Here is a 19,231-nt window from a genome sequence, read left to right as displayed (position 1 = left end):
TAGCTGTTAGGGGCTTTTTCTAGAAGTGTAATTGCTCTCAGCCACTCAAGCCGTGAAGTTGTCTGCCCTGTAGAGGTTGCCTCACAGTTAGAATATTCACAGGAAGGTTCTCCACATGCCACAGTTTATTTTTACTCCTTTCAAGAGGTGAATTTGAACCCCTGAGCATTTTCCCCAGGGCATAATCTTAAATATTGTTGACTCTTTCCATACCCCACCCCCTGAAAGACTTTGATTCTTTCGAATCTTTTTAAACCTCAGTTTAACAAAATCCTGAATTATGCTCCTGAACTTGAGGCCTGAGATTATGACTGTAGGCATAGTTTCTTGTGAATTCTAGATATGTTCAATCATGCAGGTTTCTTTCTTTTGCTTTTAAACTCAGCTCAAGAGAACAATAGTGTTAGACTAAATAAGATAACAACCTTTATTTAATGTCACTTTGTATACTCTTGAGGCTTCCCTAGAGGCTCAGATGGTAAAGAATCTGCCCACAGTGTGGGACAGCCATGTTTGATCCCTGGGTCAAGAAGATCCCCTGAAACAGAGTCCATAAGACTGTTCCATACATCAGTGTCTCTTTTGCTGTCTCGTACACAGGGTTATTGTTAGCATCTTTCTAAATTCCATATATATGTGTTAGTATACTGTATTGGTGTTTTTCTTTCTGGCTTACTTCACTCTGTATAATAGGCTCCAGTTTCATCCACCTCATTAGAACTGATTCAAATGTATTCTTTTTAATGGCTGAGTAGTACTCCATTGTGTATATGTACCACAGCTTTCTTATCCATTCATCTGCTGATGGACGTCTAGGTTGCTTCCATGTCCTGGCTATTATAAACAGTGCTGCGATGAACATTGGGGTACACGTGTCTCTTTCCCTTCTGGTTTCCTCAGTGTGTATGCCCAGCAGTGGGATTGCTGGATCATAAGGCAGTTCTGTTGCAGAGGGAGAGGGTGGGAAGATTTGGGAGAATGGCATTGAAACATGTATAATATCATGTATGAAACGAGTTGCCAGTCCAGGTTCGATGCACGATACTGGATGCTTGGGGCTAGAGCACTGGGACGACCCAGAGGGATGGTATGGGGAGGGAGGAGGGAGGAGGGTTCAGGATGGGGAACACATGTATACCTGTGGCGGATTCATTTTGATATTTGGCAAAACTAGTACAATTTGTAAAGTTTAAAAATAAAATAAAAAAAAAAAAAGAAGATCCCCTGGAGGAGGAAATGGCAACCCACTCCAGTATTCTTGCCTGGAGAATCCCATGCACGGAGGAGCCTGGTGGGCTAGAGTCCATGGGGTTGCAAAGAGTGGAACATGGCTGAGCAACTAACACTTTCACTTTCTTTCACTTGTGTAATCTTCAGTCCAGGATAAATGCATGCTTATTTAAGTAGAAATAAGCGCATATGGATTACGGTTAACATGGGTCAGCAAAGCCCAGTGAGCGGGCTGCTGCTAAGTTTTCCTTCCCCAACTATAATTTGTTTGCATATGTAAAATTTAAGCCCGAGTGACCTGATAAGCACTTTGAAAGTGCACATTACATTTTGCTTACTTTTAAAAAGGTGGTTGCTCAGGGCACAAAAGTAAGAGACAGACTTATAAACGGGTCATAGAATAGGACTGACCCACCGCAAAGTGTCGTGTCCTCACTGGACATTTGTCAGATCACAAGTTAGGGTTAATGAAGCGTTAACCCCTTTAGACGTGTGTATCATACTGTGCCTGCTGTGTGCCGAGGCGCAGATGTCCGTTACTAAGTGTGTGAATTCTTTCTCACCATCACTACAACTATTTTAGGGAGGGACACACTATCCTATTTCATTGGTAAGGAGACTGAGTCTTAGAGGTCAAGAATGACTCTTGCCTGGGGGTCTTTTAGTAGTCAGATCCTGATTTAAGCCGCACCCACCTCACTGTATCTAAACCCCATGATGGTTGTTCCTGTTTATACCTTCCTTATGCTCCACCTTATGGATTAGGAAGAAAGATTCCATTCGTTTTGAAAACCTGCCAGCATATGTGAGATGAGGGGCCTCGCACTTCCATCTGTGAGGGTTTCATAACGCCTTCAGGTCCTCTTCTCTCCCTTTTTCCTTGTTTTGATCCTCTTCCCTCCGCCCCAGCTCGACAGTCAGCGTTGTATCCCATCCAAGACTCGGGTTCGTTCCCTGGGTGAGGTGTTCCTCCCGGGACTGAGTTTGGATCTTCCCTGTGAATTTTCCATTAGAATGTCTTGAACCGCTGCGTTTTCCAGTCTGGAATTTGGACGTGGTCTGTTTGACTGCCAGCTGGACAGCGAGCGGCTCAGCGTAGTTGCTGTGACAGCCCTTTCTGCTTCTTGGGCAGCCCCCTCCCCCGCTGTTTTCCCCTCAACCACAGAGTGGAGTTTTTGATTTTTCCAAGTGGGGAAAGCCAGGATGGTGGGGGGTGGGGGGAGCAAGTAGAAAACTCACAGCCACCAACTCCACCTAAGTTAGTACATACTCTTAACTGTGAAGGGGGGGAAAAACGCCCAAAATTCTAGAATACCTGTGATTTCCAGGCTTTTAAAAGCAGGGCTAGTCCCATTGAACTAACACACACAGAAACAGTTTGGACCAAGATTGAAATGGACTACTTTTCTACTTTAAATAGAAACATTTCCAGATTAATCTGTAAGCCCTGCCTCAATTCCTTTGGGATGATTTATGTATTAATACTTTTGTGTTGAAATTGCCTCTTAATATATTCATTTCTACCCCAAGATTATAAACTGCCCCCTACCCTCCCACACACACAAACATGAGGCAGCGCTTTATTTGGATAATCCCCAGTCCCCAGTCAGATGCTTCACCAACAGAAAAGGTCATTTTGTTGACAAGTAATTCATGACCTGTATCAGTGCAGTACCTTTTTGACCTTGTCTTAGATTCCTGGTTAATCCAGGGCTGATACTTTTTTAAATAAATTTATTTTTTAATTGAAGGATAATTGCTTTACAGAATTTTGTTGTTTTCTGTCAAACATCAGCATGAATCCAGGGCTAATAATTAATCACTTAATTAATGATCACTTATTATTTAATTTAGATAAGAGAACCTTTCTATTCTCATCTCTGAACACTGACATGTACACACGGTTACCGTCTAAGCATATGTGTGATGTGCATGCATGCTCAGTTGTATCCAACTCTTTGCAGCTTCATGGGCTGTAGCCCAACAGGTTCCTCTGTCCATGGAATTCTCCAGGCAAGAATACTGGAGTGGGTTGCCATTCCCTTCTCCATGGGATCTTCCCAACCCAGGGATTGAACCTGCATCTCTTGCATCTCCTGCATTGGCAGGCAGATTCTTTACCGCTGCGCCACTAACGAAGCACACTGTCTAAGCATAGACTCTAAGAATTAAAAGAGACACTAGCACATCTCGTTCAGCCTCTACTCCCTCTTCTGTGTAGACAGTTTTTTCAAGACCTCTTGCCACAGGCACACTTTCTTTGCTCCAGCCCTTCTAGTGAATGACCCTGATGACTTCAGGTGTCTGTCAGTCTGTGGACCGGAAGCCCAGTTACAGTGAAGCTCTGGTTTCACTGGGCGAGCCTTCAGCCGTCCTCAGACACATTTTCTTCAAGCTCCTCTGCAGCCTGAATGTATCTCGGGCATTTCCACTCTCGTGACCTCATTGCCACGTTTATCAGTGTTTCAGTGGGGTTTGTTTAGGAACAGACACCGCCGTGGAGGTGCAGCGCTGGTGGCCCCCACTGGCCGTGGCCACACCCTCCCCATGTTGGACTTGGGTACACTGTCTGTCATGCCTGTGCTTTGTCTGTAAATAGGGCCTGAAGCTGTTAGTGTCTTTCGTTTTGCCATCACCTTGTGCTGTCAACTCCTCTTGAATTTCCTTTCAAGCAAAACCTCCAGGTAGAGTTCTCTTGAACTGCCCAGCAGCCGGATTGTCTGCTGTGTCCCTCATCACTTAGTAGCACCTGAAGATTTGATAAACTTCCATGTGTTTTCCAAGTCACACATCATGCCAACTAGAATGGAATCGCTTCATCTTTCAAAACTTCCTGAAGGAGGTTGATATCTTTCTTGGTATCACTATGTACCAGTGTTTTAATTTCTGTTGTTACCAGGTCACATGTCCCTTTTGGATACAAAGTTAAGGGAGAGAATGAGTTAAATACTGAGCTAATTTAGGTATACTAAGCCTTTGGAATTCTTTGAGGTACCAGTACAATATTTCTGTCAAGGTCCCCCTCTCTCTGCTTCCCCCCCACCTCTGCTTCCCCAGAGTTCATATCCTAGTTGTTGAACTGAAAACAGATTCTAGATTATGTATTTTTCTTCATCACATTATTCATCCAATACCAGATCTATCTAGGACAAGTTAAATAGTTATATTTCAGTTATTGCATAATAAAATCTATAAGTTTAATACACTGGTATGCTTATTAGTTATGCTTCCTCTTTGTCTTTCATCTTAGTATTTTGATAAAGTAACAAGTTTCCAGAAAGAACTTAAGTCTCAAAACAGAAATTGCCCGCAAACCCTATCACATAGTTTCCTAACGAAGAACTTCAGATTTTGGTAGCAAAAGAAATAAATTCTCTAACTACCAAAAGGAAAAGATGTATGTTTAAATACATAGGTGTTATTATAGTTCTACATCACTCTTGCTGTGGTTTTTTCTGTTTTGTGCCCATGATTTATATGACAGACTCAGGTTATCAACAGAGAATTGAAAGCAACTAAATTTGTGTCCTTTACAGATTCTTAATTGAAACATGTATATTATGATATGTGAAATAGATCGCCAGTCCAGGTTTGATGCATGAGACAGGGTGCTTGGGGCTGGTGCACTGGGCTGACCCTGAGAGACGGGATGGGGAGGGAGGTGGGAGAGGTGTTCAGGATGGGGAACACCTGTAAACCCATGGCTGATTCATATGAATGTATGGCAGAACCACTGCAATATTGTAAAGTAATTAGCCTCCAATTAAATAAATTAATTTTTTTAAAAAGAAAAAATATAGGAAGGGAAGGAGATTGGGTAGTCAATCGATTTAAAACGCTGATGGATGGAATGAAAAGAAACTGATTTTTTTTTTTAAAGCAGTGGTTGAATGAACTTTCTTTTTCAGAATGTGACAGCTTCCTGGATGTTGGACTGGGCCGAGAGTGTGCCTCAAAACCAGGTGTCCTTAAAAGAGAATCTGGGAGCGATTCTGACCTTTTTCACTCGCCCAGTGAAGACGTGGACAGCATTGTCTTCTCCAAGGTACCGTCGGCCTCAGTGTGCGACTCTGGCTAGCCATCATCTCTTACATGATCTCAGTGACTTGTAAAGGCTCCCTTTTGGAGAATGAAGCTCCAGGTGGCCGGGCCTTAGAAAGACACCTTGACTACTTTCTTTTCTGTAGAGTCATGGCTGGTTCCATGCAGGTTGTGAAGCTTACAGTGAGCCCTAAAGAAATGGATGTTCCTTTCAAGTGAGTTAGAAGTCAGATGACAGTGACTACTTCTCAGGGGGCAGGAAGGACCACAGGACAGACTGTAAGACGTCATGTGCATAAGCTCACCACAGAGTCCTGGCTGGTTAATGTGTTTAGGCCTGAAGCTCACAGTTGAGCTTGGTGAGGTCAGCCCTCCTTATTGCCTGCTTAATTGGAACTTTCTAGACCTCTGCTTGGGAATCCAGCTTTCTCCCTGGTGGAAAGCCAAACCCATCCACATGAGTCACTTCACGTTTTCATAGTAGTTGAGGCTCCAAGGCATGCTGTCTTAACTTAGGTTTGTATCTAGTTGCAGCAAGGTCCGTTTTGTCTCCTTAAGAATAGAGGCTTTTCCTGTAGCCGGGTCAGCGCACGGTATTGTTAACCTGCTGCAGGGGGCTGTCTTAACAGAGAGCTGGGGAGGGGCAGACACAAAGCGGCCGTGCCGACGCCCTTGTGAGGGTGCGGGAGCTCGTGAGAGAAGCGGCGGGAGGTTGGGTCAGTGGCTCATCAGGTCCCCAAGGCAGGTTGGTGGTGCTGGGTCTAAAGCTACACCAGAGGCCTTCTGGGACTCTCGTCCAGAATGCATTTGAGCCTCTCTGACTGTACCTGCGCTTTCCCTGCCTTCTGCTCAGCAGCTCTCATGTGTCCTTTGGGCCTCCCCTTACCCTTGGCCTCTTTCCACAGGGGACATTGGAAAGACTCAGGGACTTCAGCATTCCTGTCATCATTCCTTGTAGAAGGGGGAAAAGTAAAGTAGAAAAGTCCACTAACTTGGCAGAGCTATCCTTCTCTGAAGTTATTTACAGAGAAGAACATCAATATGATCTCTGTTTTTTTAACCAACAGAATTTAGGTAGTTTCCAGGGTTTTTTTGAGGTTTGCGTTTTAAGGACTCCTAAAAGTGTCTGCTTCTCCCCAAGGGGAATACCGTTCTCTAGGTGCCTGTCTCTCAAAAGGCATTGGTGAATGCATTAGATATCATCTCTTAATTCCAGTTTTAGAATGGAATCGTTGGTAATCACACGGGGCCCTGGATATGTGAGGATTTGCTCAACATTTATATACGGGGGACAGTTTTCTCAGTAAAAAGCTTTTTAACCAATTGTAAAGTTTCCTCCGTGAAGAAACACTTGCTTGAACCTCCTAGATGCCTGCCAGCTTGCCCTGAATGTTGCCATCTCTAAGCTGAATGATTTTCCTAGCTGAGGAGAATTAGCATTGACTATATGTTACTTAATTATTCCAGCCTGCCAAAACCGTTTAGGTTTTGTTCATAAAAAATGGCCAGCACTCGATTTTAGGAGTTTTTTCCAGGACGACAGCACAGATAGCATTTTTAAAAGTTGAAGCATATCCCTGACTAAACTTTGGCTAGCATCCCATGCCGGGGTTCCTCAGGAAGTCCAGACATGGCGGAGACGTGCCCTGCTCTTCACGCTCACGAGAATGTCTGGTGGCCGGGGGTGAGGTCGGAGGGTCCTTCCTCTTAGTGTCTCCACCCTGCCACAGCGGTTGGTGACCAGGAAAGGTTTTGCAACCACGTTTTCTATAACATTCACAAAACCAGAGGTTTACATGTGAGAGGAAAAGGAGACAGACAGGCTAGTGTTTCCAAGGTGCTTACTTCAAGTGAGGCACTGAACAGAAGTTTTTTACATAGGTGACCTCATTTCATGCTCCCAGCGGCCCTGCAAGGTGGGTGGTTTTATCCTCATTATACCCCTGAGGAAGCAGAGGCTCTGGTTGGTAAAGAGGTTGACTCAACATTACTCAGCTAGTAAGTGACAGAACTGAGATGTGTCACTGGGCCCAACTCTGAAATCCACTCGTTGATTTTGCTGTCTCCACGCACCTGCTTTGGTAACCAGTGCTGTATACACAAGCATGGCAGTGGTGGCAGACAGGCCGTCAGCTGCTTCCTTGAGGCCTGCCCCTGTGGTCATCCGCACAGCGTTTGCTGTGAAGCATCAGACCCTCCCGGAGTCTCTGCAGGCTCCAGCCCTCCCACACTCCTCCTCTAAAGACTAATGTGTAGGCAAGGCATTGCACCATCCTTTTCTGTGGACCATGAGTGTGCATTAGGTCACTTCCTGCAGCCACTTGTGTGACTTTAGCCTCACAGAGGGCTCTTTAACATCAGCCCACAGTGCTTGTCAGAACTTTCCACCTTAACCTCATGTTTCCACTTGGCATGCCGGCCTCCTGGCAAATATGACTCTTTGGTGAGTGTTGTGAACTTCATGTTTTTTTCTGATGGATATTTGCGGGTTCCTAAGGTCTTGGCTTTTCCATAGATCAGTAGCATAAAAATTTAATTTTTGCTTTTAAAGTGAGAAGAAATCCTAGGGTTCTTTCTGGCCCTAGCTAAGAAAGAAAATGTGGTTGTAAAATACATGATCTGGGCCATTCTGTTATCCAAAAGGATAATTGAAGTCCACAGAATTATACTAATAGTTGCTGCCTCTTTTTCCCAAAGATAAAGCCCTTACACCTTGTTTTTTTTTTTTTTCCCCAAAATCATAAGACACTACCCACAATTGATTAAGAAAAAGCAAAGTGACTTCGCCAACATGCTAGCTCTTAAAAGAAAATCCTTTATTTCATATGCTGTCAGAGCTGTCAAGTACTTAAACATCAAGCCAAAAATTTACCTTATATTTTTTAAACTTTCAGATAAAAGTAAATATATTTACAGAATCCAGAGTAGAAAACCTGTAAACTCTTAAGGCACAAGTGTTGAAATGATTATAATTTCGGAACTGTGAAGTGGGGCTGATGCTTGCCATCAGTATAGCACATAAATGGATTAAGTGATTGGCACATACTAGGCATTTAAATATATGCTTTTATTTTTAAGGCACATGCCAAGTGCTTGAGTATACTATAACAGATAACTTATAAGTATTTGAATAAATGAATGAAAATTAAAGAACTAGTATTTTGGTAGTGTTAAGGGTGATTCCTTCAGGTGTAGTAATAAGATACAACGTGCATAGCTATTTCTAGATTTCTGTATATACAAGTGTGTATAGTGTTTGTACCTCTCCATAGACATATCTGTATCATACCTGCATGGTGTGATTCTGGTTAAGAAAGCCAATCAGGCATTTTTTTTTCCCCCCAATACTCTCTTTTTAAAATTTTTAAACAGAAAAGTAGGAAGAATTCTGCGGTGAATACGCACCACCTAGATTCTACAATTAACCTTTTGTTACTTACTTCATAATTGGGTATCTGCCCCTCATTCTTTCCATTAGGTCATCTAATTTCTTTAATACACTTCAAAGTTATAGATATCAATACACTCCACTTCTCAATACTTAGAATTCAGTATTTGTTTATAAGATTTTTTTTTATAATATTTACATAAAATGAAGTACATGGTCCGGAGGGTACCATTCAGTGACTTTGCTTCCAACTTTATTGAGTTATAATTGACAAATAAAAATCATATATTTTAGGTGTATGAATCCTAGCTGAACCTAGAATCACCTGGAGAGATTGGAAAGGGAAATAGATGAAGAAAAAAAGAGTCTGTCCCTCAGAAACTTGAGTTTATTATGTAACCTCACTAAGCTTCAGGTTTCTCATCAGATGCACATAAGAATAGCTACTAAATCAAACAGTTGTGAGGATTAAAAGAAATCATACATCTAAATCTCTTAGTAAAAGCCTCACAGTGGTGAGTATCTAGTACATAATTGCTGTTCAGATTTATGTAATAGTTATACTGCACATGTATTTTAAGGAGAAGGCAATAGCACCCCACTCCAGTACTCTTGCCTGGAAAATCCCATGGACGGAGGAGCCTGGTAGGCTGCAGTCCATGGGGTCGCTAAGAGTCGGACTCGACTGAGCGACTTCACTTTCACTTTTCACTTTCATGCATTGGAGAAGGAAATGGCAACCCACTCCAGTGTTCTTGCCTGGAGAATCCCAGGGCCGGGGGAGCCTGGTGGGCTGCCATCTATGGGGTCGCACAGAGTTGGACACGACTGACGTGACTTAGCAGCAGCAGCACATGTATTTAAGAAATAGATTCTCTCAAGCTTTTTATAAACATCATTTATTTTAGACTTCTGTGTTAACTTTTATTTATGTAATTATTATGTAATTTCATTTTCCCTAATTTATTTGGCCTTAGATTAAGCAAAACCTACGTGTGCTTGGGTCAGTCTGTCAGCTCAGCCCTGCCCTTGAAGCCGGAAGGCCAGTGTTGGAAAGAGCCACTGCCCTGACCCCTTTCTGTGCCCGGAGGGCGTTCTCTCCATCACCTAGTGGGTTTTTCTAGCCTGATCACCACTTGCAGATATTCATAATTTTATTAACCCCAAGGAAAGAGAAGCTTATGGTAGAGGGGAGAGTTTTTGTGTGTGTTCCATCCTTCTGTATGCAGGAGGAAAAGCAGTTATGAAAAGAGAGGACTAACTCGTTTGTCAGCCTCAGGTACAGACATAGTCTTCGTTTCCCCAGTAAGCTTGCTTTCTTGCACGCGTGTGTGTTAGTCTCTCAGTCGTGTCTGACTCTGTGTGGCCCCATGGACTGGATCCCACCCGTCTGCTCTGTCCATGGGATTCTGCAGGCAAGAATCCTGGAGCAGGTGGCCGTGCCCATACATGAGTCCATCACCCCTTCCTTCCTGTGTCTACACTTTAGCGTCTCATCTGCTTCTCTGCCCTAACCCAGTCTTAATACTCATCTCAGTTGTTTTCGGCCATCTGCTTCTAAGAATGAAAAAATATTTAATATATATACATGTATTTTTGTTCTTATATATTCACTGTGCTGCTAAGTCGCTTCAGTCGTGTTCGACTCTTTGTGACCCCATAGACGGCAGCCCACCAGGCTCCCCCATCCCTGGGATTTTCCAGGCAAGAACACTGGAGTGGGTTGCCATTTCCTCCTCCAATGCATGAAAGTGAAGTCACTCAGTCGTGTCCGACTCTTAGCGAGCCCATGGACTGCAGCCTACCAGGCTCCTCCGTCCATGGGATTTTCCAGGCAAGAGTGCTGGAGTGGGGTGCCATTGCCTTCTCTGATATATTCACTGTATTTATACGTAAATACTTAGTATTCAAATGTAATATTTATTCCATATAAATATGTGTTTATATATATATATGTGGGATTTGGGATATTAGTCCTCATTTATCCCTCCTGAAACTCTCAGGAGGAATGGTGCCATTGGTCAGTTTAACTGGTACATTTGATTGACATGGATTCAAAACTAAGTTTTAAAATATTTGTTAGTTAAATTGATTCCATGGCACCATTCCTCCAGGCCATCAGGAATAATTTTCTGAGTCTTGAAAGTCATTTAAGTAGCAGATGTTCTAAGAGAAAAGACCTATTTAAAGAAAGACAGACAGACCAGCTCAAAAACTCTTAGAAGGGCTTGAATACTAAGCATGAAACATTCTGTTTTGTGTTAGAAACCATTCCCCCTTCTAATTTATAGAAATAGAAAAATAGCATTCCCTAAGATCTGGTACTTTTTTGAGGAAGGAGAAGATGGTGTAAGTCGTGCCTCTCCCATCTGCTTTTTGGGCAGCGTTCTCTGAACTCTTTAGCACTACAGATTCAGAGACTGGAAAGGGAACATTGCAAAAAAAACCCTGAAAAGTTTAAAAAAAACATGTTTTTCTCTTTTCCTCCATTATCCATGATTGAAATAGGTAATGTTTGTCAACAGACATTATATTAATTTCTAACTTCTTTAGATCTAAGGATTATCACATGACTCGTCCCTAGACACATACCTGGCTGTAGAAAGCCCATGGCCATATTCCAGGTTTGATTTCTCATTACACCACTGGACTACTTTCTAGTCTGCAAAGGTAGTGTAAGGATGTGATGAAGTTGGGAAACTCTTGAGAACACTAAAAAAAAAAAACCTGGAAAAGAGTATTATAGCCTTCTTTAGATTCAATCTAAAGTTAAAACCATTTGCCTCAAATACTTACTAAATGAGCTCTCTCTTAACTTCTGAATTTGTCCTATTTTTCCATTTTCAAGGTGCAACTAGCGGCTCATAAAAATACTTGAGTGTAAGAACATTATACTGTCTGAACCTCATTCTTAAATCAGAATCAGGAATGCAAAACTAAAGAAATCATGCAGTTACTATGAACAAAAAAAAACAACTCCCTGTCTTTTAGTTTGTGGTTTTTGTTTTTTAAAAAGTTAAGATCGGAGTTAAAAGCACACGCCAGGAATAAGACCATGTTGACCATATATACTAGGCAGGTTTCTCCTTTTTAGAAAGAAGTACCTGCTCTCCCATCTGCAAGTCATTTGCACACTGGGAAGAGCTAACTTGTAAGAAGAGTGTGCGGTACATGGATAAATGGAAACTTTCATTTCTTTTGAAGCCTTGCTTGTGTATCTCTACCAGACTTGTCACACATTTTTCTTTTCTGTTGCCCATTCTGTTTGTCCCTCGATATTGCTTTGAGAATTAGACATTTAGGCAGCTTTAGTGTCTACGGCCGCTGTAACCAGTTACCACACATCTGGTGGCTTGAAACAACATAAACCTGTTCTCCCATAGTTCTGGAGGCAGGGGTTCCTAAAAGCCATGTATCCGAGGGGCTGCGCTCTCTTCTTATGAGGATACTACTCCTTTGGGATTCAGGAAATATTCTCTTGTGAAGTATGACCTCATCTTAACGAACAACATTTGCAAAGACCCAGCCAAATAAGGTCACATTCTGAGAAGGATGTGAATTTGAGGAGGACACTGTTCAACCCAGTCCAGTGAAAAGCTAAGACATCCTAAAAGTGTCTTCTGGAGTTGCTATTCACGACCATTTATATTCTTCCTCTGGATGGAGAGTGGCCCCAGGAATAGAACATGTAGAATGCCCAGGTCACTCCTCACTAACTTGAAAGGAGTCACGACAGTTTTAAACCAAAACTTACCCTATTTTAGAATCTACTCAGTATAGCTTTCTTTTACTATAAAATAAAAATATATGGCCCAGTGTGGCCCAGTGAAAGGAACACTGAGGACTTCTGATACAGACTTTGAGATCTTATTTCTTACAGGGTCTTTTTGTTTTTTAAGTGATGAAGATAGTAATAGAACAGGGCGTTTTAAAAGTTGAAATCAGCTTGCATTCAGGTCTTGCCTCTGCTGTACTTGGGGGAGCCCAGGAAACAGTCTGGGCCTCAGAGTCCTGACTGTCCAGCCCCTCGCATCTCCCTCAGTCTCATCCCTCACTGATTGTTTAAAGAGCAGTTAAGCTGGGAAGCTGGATTCTAGAGAGTAGAAAGAAAAACCTCACATGAGCTGGTGAGATTCAGCCCCAAGGCTGTAAAGACTGCTTTGAGAAGGTAGAGTGCTTTTGAAGTGTTTTGTTAAGACTTTAAAGAGTCAGCCTCTTTAGGAGTTATTTTCTGTTTCAAGACTAAAAGGGCTCATGAGTTTCTATAATTTTTAAAATCTGTTTTGAAGAACTGTAAGTTTCTTTACTCCTAAATTAGGGAAATACTGTGAAGAAGGGGGCGGGGGGATCACAATGTCTGCTTCTGTTTCCTGCTCCCTGTCCCATGAGAATGAACGCACAAGAAAGATGCGAAGACAGTACAGTGCCCCCCGTGTGGCTGAGAGGGTGAGCTTGCAGCTTTTAGACACTTCACTTGTCTTCTGGTTTTTGGATGCCGCAACGCTCATCTTCCCTCACCCGTCGCATGGTGTGTTCTGGTGCTTTTCAGCAGGTAGAGCTTGTCAGACTGCTGGATCAGAATGACACAGTTCCTGGTAGGCTCTAGAAGTTGGCCAGGAAAAGAGCACCATCACTCTATCAAAGACTGCAGAGAACTGATTGTTCTAGGTACCATTTGGCTTGATAAAACTCAGCCAGTACTCAGTTGAAGGAAAAAAGGGGGGATAAATTTCTTGCATTTAGGTGTTTGTGGCCCAGAATTTGGACATTTGTGGCAGACTTTAGGTGGGATCATAAGCTGTTCTGCATTTTTGAAAATGCCACTGAAAACAGACTTGCTTTTTGAATATAAACTTCAGTATATCACTGTTGTAGCCAGGCACACTATCTTGTTTTTAGTTAGCTTATCTTCTGCCATCTCCATTCTACTCTTGAGTTCATTCAACTGTTTTTATTCTGATTATTGTATTGTTCAGGTGTCATAATTGCCAGTGGATTCTTTCTTATAACATATTTCTTTTTTTTTTCCAAAATCTTTTTTTTTTCCAAAAGAATTTATAATTGCTAGTGCAAGTAGTTTCATGATGACTAAAAATATTTGTTGATAATCCCAACATGGAGAAGGAAATGGCAACCCACTTTAGTATTCTTGCCTGGAAAATTCCATGAACAGAGGAGCCTGGTGGGCTACAGTCCATGGGGTCACAAGAGTCAGACATGACTTACTGTCTAAACCACCACCACTAATCCCAACATATAAAGTATTTTCTGTTGACATAATATGATTGCCTTTGTGATCCAATTTGTGTTTTCTTGGTTGTTGATATGAACTAGTATTGATTGTATGCTGGACATGTTTGCTAACAGAAGACTCTGTTGTTTGTTGTTCAGTCACTGAGTTGTGTCCAACTCTTTGAGACCTCATGGACTGCAGCATGCCAAGCTCCCCTGCTCTTCATCACCTCCAGGAGCTGGGTCAAACTCATGTCTATTGAGTTGGTGATGCCATACAAACAAAACTTACAAAATTTTTGGTAAAAATAAATTTAACTTTACATGGTATGAATTTAGAGTTTTCATACATCAGAAACCTCAGAGACATAGGTTCCCTTCATTTCAGTTGATAGTACTGACTGAAAATAACTGACCGGAATTAGATCTTTTCCTCTGCAAGAAAGGGAAGACAATATATTTCCCATTTTGCACCTCTAGTAAAAGGGTAGAAAGAGTATGGACCTGGACTGTACCTTTACTGGAGGCTGTTTGAGTCCATCTGTGATTGTGCTTTAAGAAAGAAAGCTGTTTGGCGCCAGCTGTGATGTTGCCTGTCCTACCCGCTGTAAAGGCACTGACTCAGTGGAGAGTAGCCGAGGCCTCTTGGTCCTGCCGTTTCCGACCATACGTGCTTTCTCTCCACTGCAGCCCGAGGAGGAGCAGTTGGCCTGCGATGTCACTGGATCCAGTTCCTCCACCGATGACACGGCGTCCCTGGACCGACATTCGTCTCACGGCAGTGATGTGTCCCTCCCCCAGATTTCCAGTTTGAACAGGTCCAGAGACCCGCAGTATCTCAACGGCTTCAACAGCCATGGGGTGGGAGCTGAGGGTCGAGAGAGCGAGAGCGAGCCTGCTGGCTCGGGGGAGATGGAGGAGGAGGAGATGGACAGCATCACCGAGGTGCCCGCGAGCCGCTCTGTCCTGCGAAGCTCCATGCGCTCTCTGTCCCCTTTCCGGAGGCACAGCTGGGGTCCTGGGAAGAACGCAGCCAGCGACGCAGAAATGAACCACCGGAGGTGAGGCGGCAGGCCGTTTGTCTCGTCTCAGTGTCTGCTTGCTTTCAATTTGGTGTTACCGTTAGGGAAAGTTTTCAGGAGATACCATGGTATAGAAGAAAGAATATAGGCTTACCTATAGGAATCAGGAAAATCTGTGTGCCAACTCCAGCTCTGAAACTTACTACCTGGATAACCTTGGGCAAGTTACCTGACCCTTCTGAGCTTTAATTCTCTCATCTGTAGAACGCCTGCCTTTCAGAGTATTTGTAAGAGTAAAGATTACAATGAAATATGTAAGCCACATAGTGAGTTAAACACTGGTGTAACGTCTGTTTAGGCCAGATTTGTTCATAAAATTGAGAGGTTAGAAAATTTGAAGGGAATAATTTCGTGTCAATTTTCAATTAAGAAATAAACTTGAAATCTTATAGTCTCAACACAAGTTTTTTCACAGTGCTTCATAGGATTTGCCATCTGTTTCTAGTGTAGAAAGTTTTGATAAAGTCTAAATTACCAGTACTTAACTGTTAAAGCGATCATAATTATTATTAAATTGTTGCTGTTATTCCACATGTCGTTCAGCCTGGGGGTCTCTTGTGGCACTCCGTGTCATCCTTTCGGTTTGCCAAGCAGGCTATGTGAAGATGTGGATTTGGTTTCTAGCCACTGGCTGCCTAGATGAGCTTAAGTTTGAAGTTTGAAGAACAGGTGCCATGATGCCTACTCTATGTGTAAAAGTGTGCCTCCTCCAAGGCTACCTTCTAAATGAGGACCAACAGCCAGGGGAGGAGGCTGACAGTTGTAAAACAGCTGATATAAACAGTTCACTTGGAGCGATTACTGGCTGGTTTGCTTTTTAAAAATTCCTTGACCTCCTAATATTTTGGCTCAGATTTCATAGCTGTAAGTACATATAATCTGATTACATTCATCCACTCCTGTTTTTTTTTATTTGGCCAACATGTATTAAGCACAGCAGGCATTCCTAGGTTCTGGAGGCCCCAAGGTGAATGAAGACCTATCTTCATATAGTACCTTACACCCTCCTGATTTGCTACCCTTTTCAGATTCTTTTAATAACACATTGTCTCATGTAATTTTCCCATCCTCTTCATGAGTCAGGTGGGATTATCCCCATTTTTGCAGGTGAGACTATGTAGGTAGTTTAAACCATTTACCCAATGTCAGTGGAATCCAGGTTTCCAGTCTCCTGGTCAGGCAGTCTTTCTACAACTCCATTTTATTCTGGGGTACAGTTCAGGATGCAAACCTTACAGCTTCATTCAAGCTGTAATTTTTTTTTTTTTAAGCATTCATATGGGAAAATAAGGATGGGGAAATGATCCCTACAGGCAGAATTCCCTTCCTGAGGCAAGGGAATCTGCTTGACGGGATACACGTGTCCTAGATGACAACAGCATTGAGAAAGGAGGATTCCTTTTATATGGAATCTGTTTTCCTTTATAAACCACGATGGATCTCTTTGCCATGACTTTAATTTCCAAGCTAGATGTGACAGTATGCATCATGTTGCTCCAGTGAGGAAATTGAAGCTCAGAGTAAAAGATTTGCCCAAGATTACATGGTGATTTTAGGATAGAGCTGCAATTAGAACCCTATTACCTAAATTGCTTGTATTTTCAGCCTATATAATATCATGGACTCTCCTATTTGCAGTTATCATTCAGAATTGCCTGGTACCACTGTCCTAGTACCTCTGGAGATAATGGAATGAGAGTTAGGGGTCATTTTCATCAGTTTAACTAATTTTTACAGTATTAATCTGCATAGAGAATTACCTGAATTTTAAAGTGTTTAAGAAAATCCTGTTACAGTTATGCTTGGATGACCTTTAGAAAAAGTCCTTTTGCTTTTATAATTTAATAAACTTCACTCCTGGTCACGTGATTGTTCCCTCCATGCTCCAAGGAGTTAAAGTAGCCCTTCTCAGAGATTATCAGGCCTTTTTGGTGATGATGTTTTCTTTATTCCTCTTTCTTTGATTCCCTTACTCCCAAACCGTTTCTCTTTGGTGATTGTCCCTTCCTAGTGTGATGTTTGTGTGTTTCACGCATTTGTACCCATTTTGTTTGACCTGGACACTGACCTCTTCCACCATTCATTTTCAGTTCAGTGCGAGTTCTTGGGGATGTTGTCAGGAGGCCTCCCATTCATAGGAGAAGGTACAGAGCTCACTAACTTGATGGACTAACTGTTTGCCTCTGAGCTTATTTTACTAACAAGCATCTCATTCTGCTTCATCCACGATTTAACAGTCTAATTTTAAATAAGTCCTGTCTGCTTTAGACAAATAAAATACAGGTACTTACTAATTGCTAACGTCCATCCTGTATGAAACGGTTTCTCGAATTTGAAGTTTTTTCCTGTTCTACTTTTATTTTAAAAAAAAAAGGTTAAAAAAATATTTTTTCCATCTTGTTTTTTTTGGTGTTCAGATCACTTTAATAATAGTGTCTCCCCAACTTTACCTAAGGAGGAGTCTAAGAAGTGTCTGTTGTGCATAGGTAATGGAGCCTGGGGAGTACTTATTCTTTCTTTCCCAAGAAAAGGGGGAACTGAAAATAGACGTGTGCTCATGTATCAAGCCCTAAACTATTTTCAGCACATTCTTCAATAACGTGATGAAAGCCTTTCTTCCTCAGCCACTTGGGAGTCTCCCGTCCACTGTTGATGTGGTCCTGATTTCTCAGGGCTCCTCTCAGTCTTTCAATCGCATACTGGTTTTTGGTCACATAAAATTTTGAAGCTAAAAATTACAGTGATTTATCAGCTGAAAAGTCACTTTTAGTCGAAAAGTACTGATTTACTTTAATTTTTTCAAATGCTGAGTTTTTATCAGTACATTTCCTGTACAGGAGTCATTTGTGCCTTTTCCAATTTTTGGAAAAAAATTTAGAAATCTGAAAACGACGGTTTGATTATGGTTAGTGTCTCATATTAGGAGATACTTGTAAAGAGAGATTTTAAATTATTAGCTGAGGCTGTCTTTTTAGGAAGTGGGCGGATAATGATCTTTGTTGCCTACCTGGTCTTTTTAAGTGGGTGTTTCCTTTAGTTTCAGATTTTAGGCACACAGTTGAGCTCAAGCACAGTGTAGTCACGAATCTCAGATAATCATAAGCCTGGTTACGTTTGTCTCCAGGAGAACAAGTTATTAAAGGCCTTTTTCAGTAGAAGTATCTAAAACCTTTAGAGATTTATTTGGCTGACTCTTCTTTAAACTCTTCAATATGGACTTACTAAAAACATGCCCTGGATAACCCTGGAATGACCCGTTGCTGGATGCAGCCCAAGTTACCATGGAGTCACAGCTGGCATAGCCACTTCAGTGACGGTTTCATCTTTTGTCGTATTTCTGTATGAAGAATAGGAGTTACGATTTTAAGTTTTGTGTTAAGCCTTAGCTACTAAAATGGGAAAATCTCAGCAAGTATTAAAAGGTAGGGCATCAGGATACTTTTTTTAAATCTGGAACTATCTAAATCTCAAAGCTAAAGAACCATGAAATGTTACTCCCCCAGCTGAGGAATTGAAATTAGGATGCTCTGAAAAATACTCTTACTGTTGTGAAAGGAGTTTCTGTGACCCTAGGGCTATCTGCAGCTTCCTCCCTGGATCCTTAGGTTTTTCTGACGCTCCTTCTGTCTCCCTATTGTTCATCTTCTTTATCCTAAATTTCATCCCACTCTCTCACATCATTATCATTTTCTGAGAGTAAAGGGATGTTTAAAATCCATAGAAACACGTTGTTTAATTTTTAATGAATGATAAATTGGCATGTATATTCACTTTCTAATTTTTTACACGTTCTGTTTTTAGTAAATTAGCCATGTAGATATAATATGCCTTTTTAGTAACAGCTTAGCGGTATAAAATTAAGTTAATACTTTTCAAAGAACAGACTTGTGAATCTCATGTGTGTTTGTAAACTGTATCAGGGCTTGCTTCCCTAAGTCAGTCTGGTCTTGCTTAGCAGACTTGTAGAGACATGTCTCAGCTGTGTACTTCCACTCTCTGCTTTTGTACTTTTGAGCTTTGTACTATTAATATAATCTGATTTTAAATGTTTTACCTTTTAATTTATTTTAATGGTATTATTTTAAAGATTTACTTTTAGAAGATCCATAGGGTTAGCTCATATTTATTCTTCCGTCATTTTCCTTTTTTTTTCCTATCAAAACCTTCCACTTGTCAGCACAAAGTTATCAGCTGTATGTATTCAAGACAAGGTGGTTTTTATTTTCTAGGTTTTTTGTTTGTTTGTGTTTTTTTTTTA

The 19,231-nt window shown here is 41.6% G+C and overlaps 1 protein-coding gene across 47 annotated transcripts in view; it reads left to right on the top strand.

Moving 5' to 3' along the window:
- The window catches only part of AKAP13 (A-kinase anchoring protein 13), a 322,778-nt gene that overhangs the window by 226,227 nt on the left and 77,320 nt on the right, over positions 1 to 19,231 (top strand). For 39 of the 47 annotated variants that reach the window (XM_086364727.1, XM_086364732.1, XM_086364728.1 and 36 more), the window contains 3 exons: positions 5,139 to 5,275; positions 14,582 to 14,952; positions 17,064 to 17,117. In XM_086364727.1, coding sequence (XP_086220853.1) covers positions 5,139 to 5,275; positions 14,582 to 14,952; positions 17,064 to 17,117 — 562 coding nt within the window. The remainder of the gene's footprint in view (positions 1 to 5,138; positions 5,276 to 14,581; positions 14,953 to 17,063; positions 17,118 to 19,231) is intronic. The other 8 variants (XM_086364736.1, XM_086364735.1, XM_086364733.1 and 5 more) reach the window with 1 other exon arrangement.

Source organism: Bos grunniens, chromosome 21, assembly GCF_055505025.1.
Source record: "Bos grunniens cultivar Pamir isolate PY7600 chromosome 21, Bosgru_T2T1.0, whole genome shotgun sequence".
NCBI classification, from domain to species: domain Eukaryota; kingdom Metazoa; phylum Chordata; class Mammalia; order Artiodactyla; family Bovidae; genus Bos; species Bos grunniens.
Note: the sequence above shows the minus strand (reverse complement) of the source record. Positions and strands in the feature narration are given on the sequence as shown.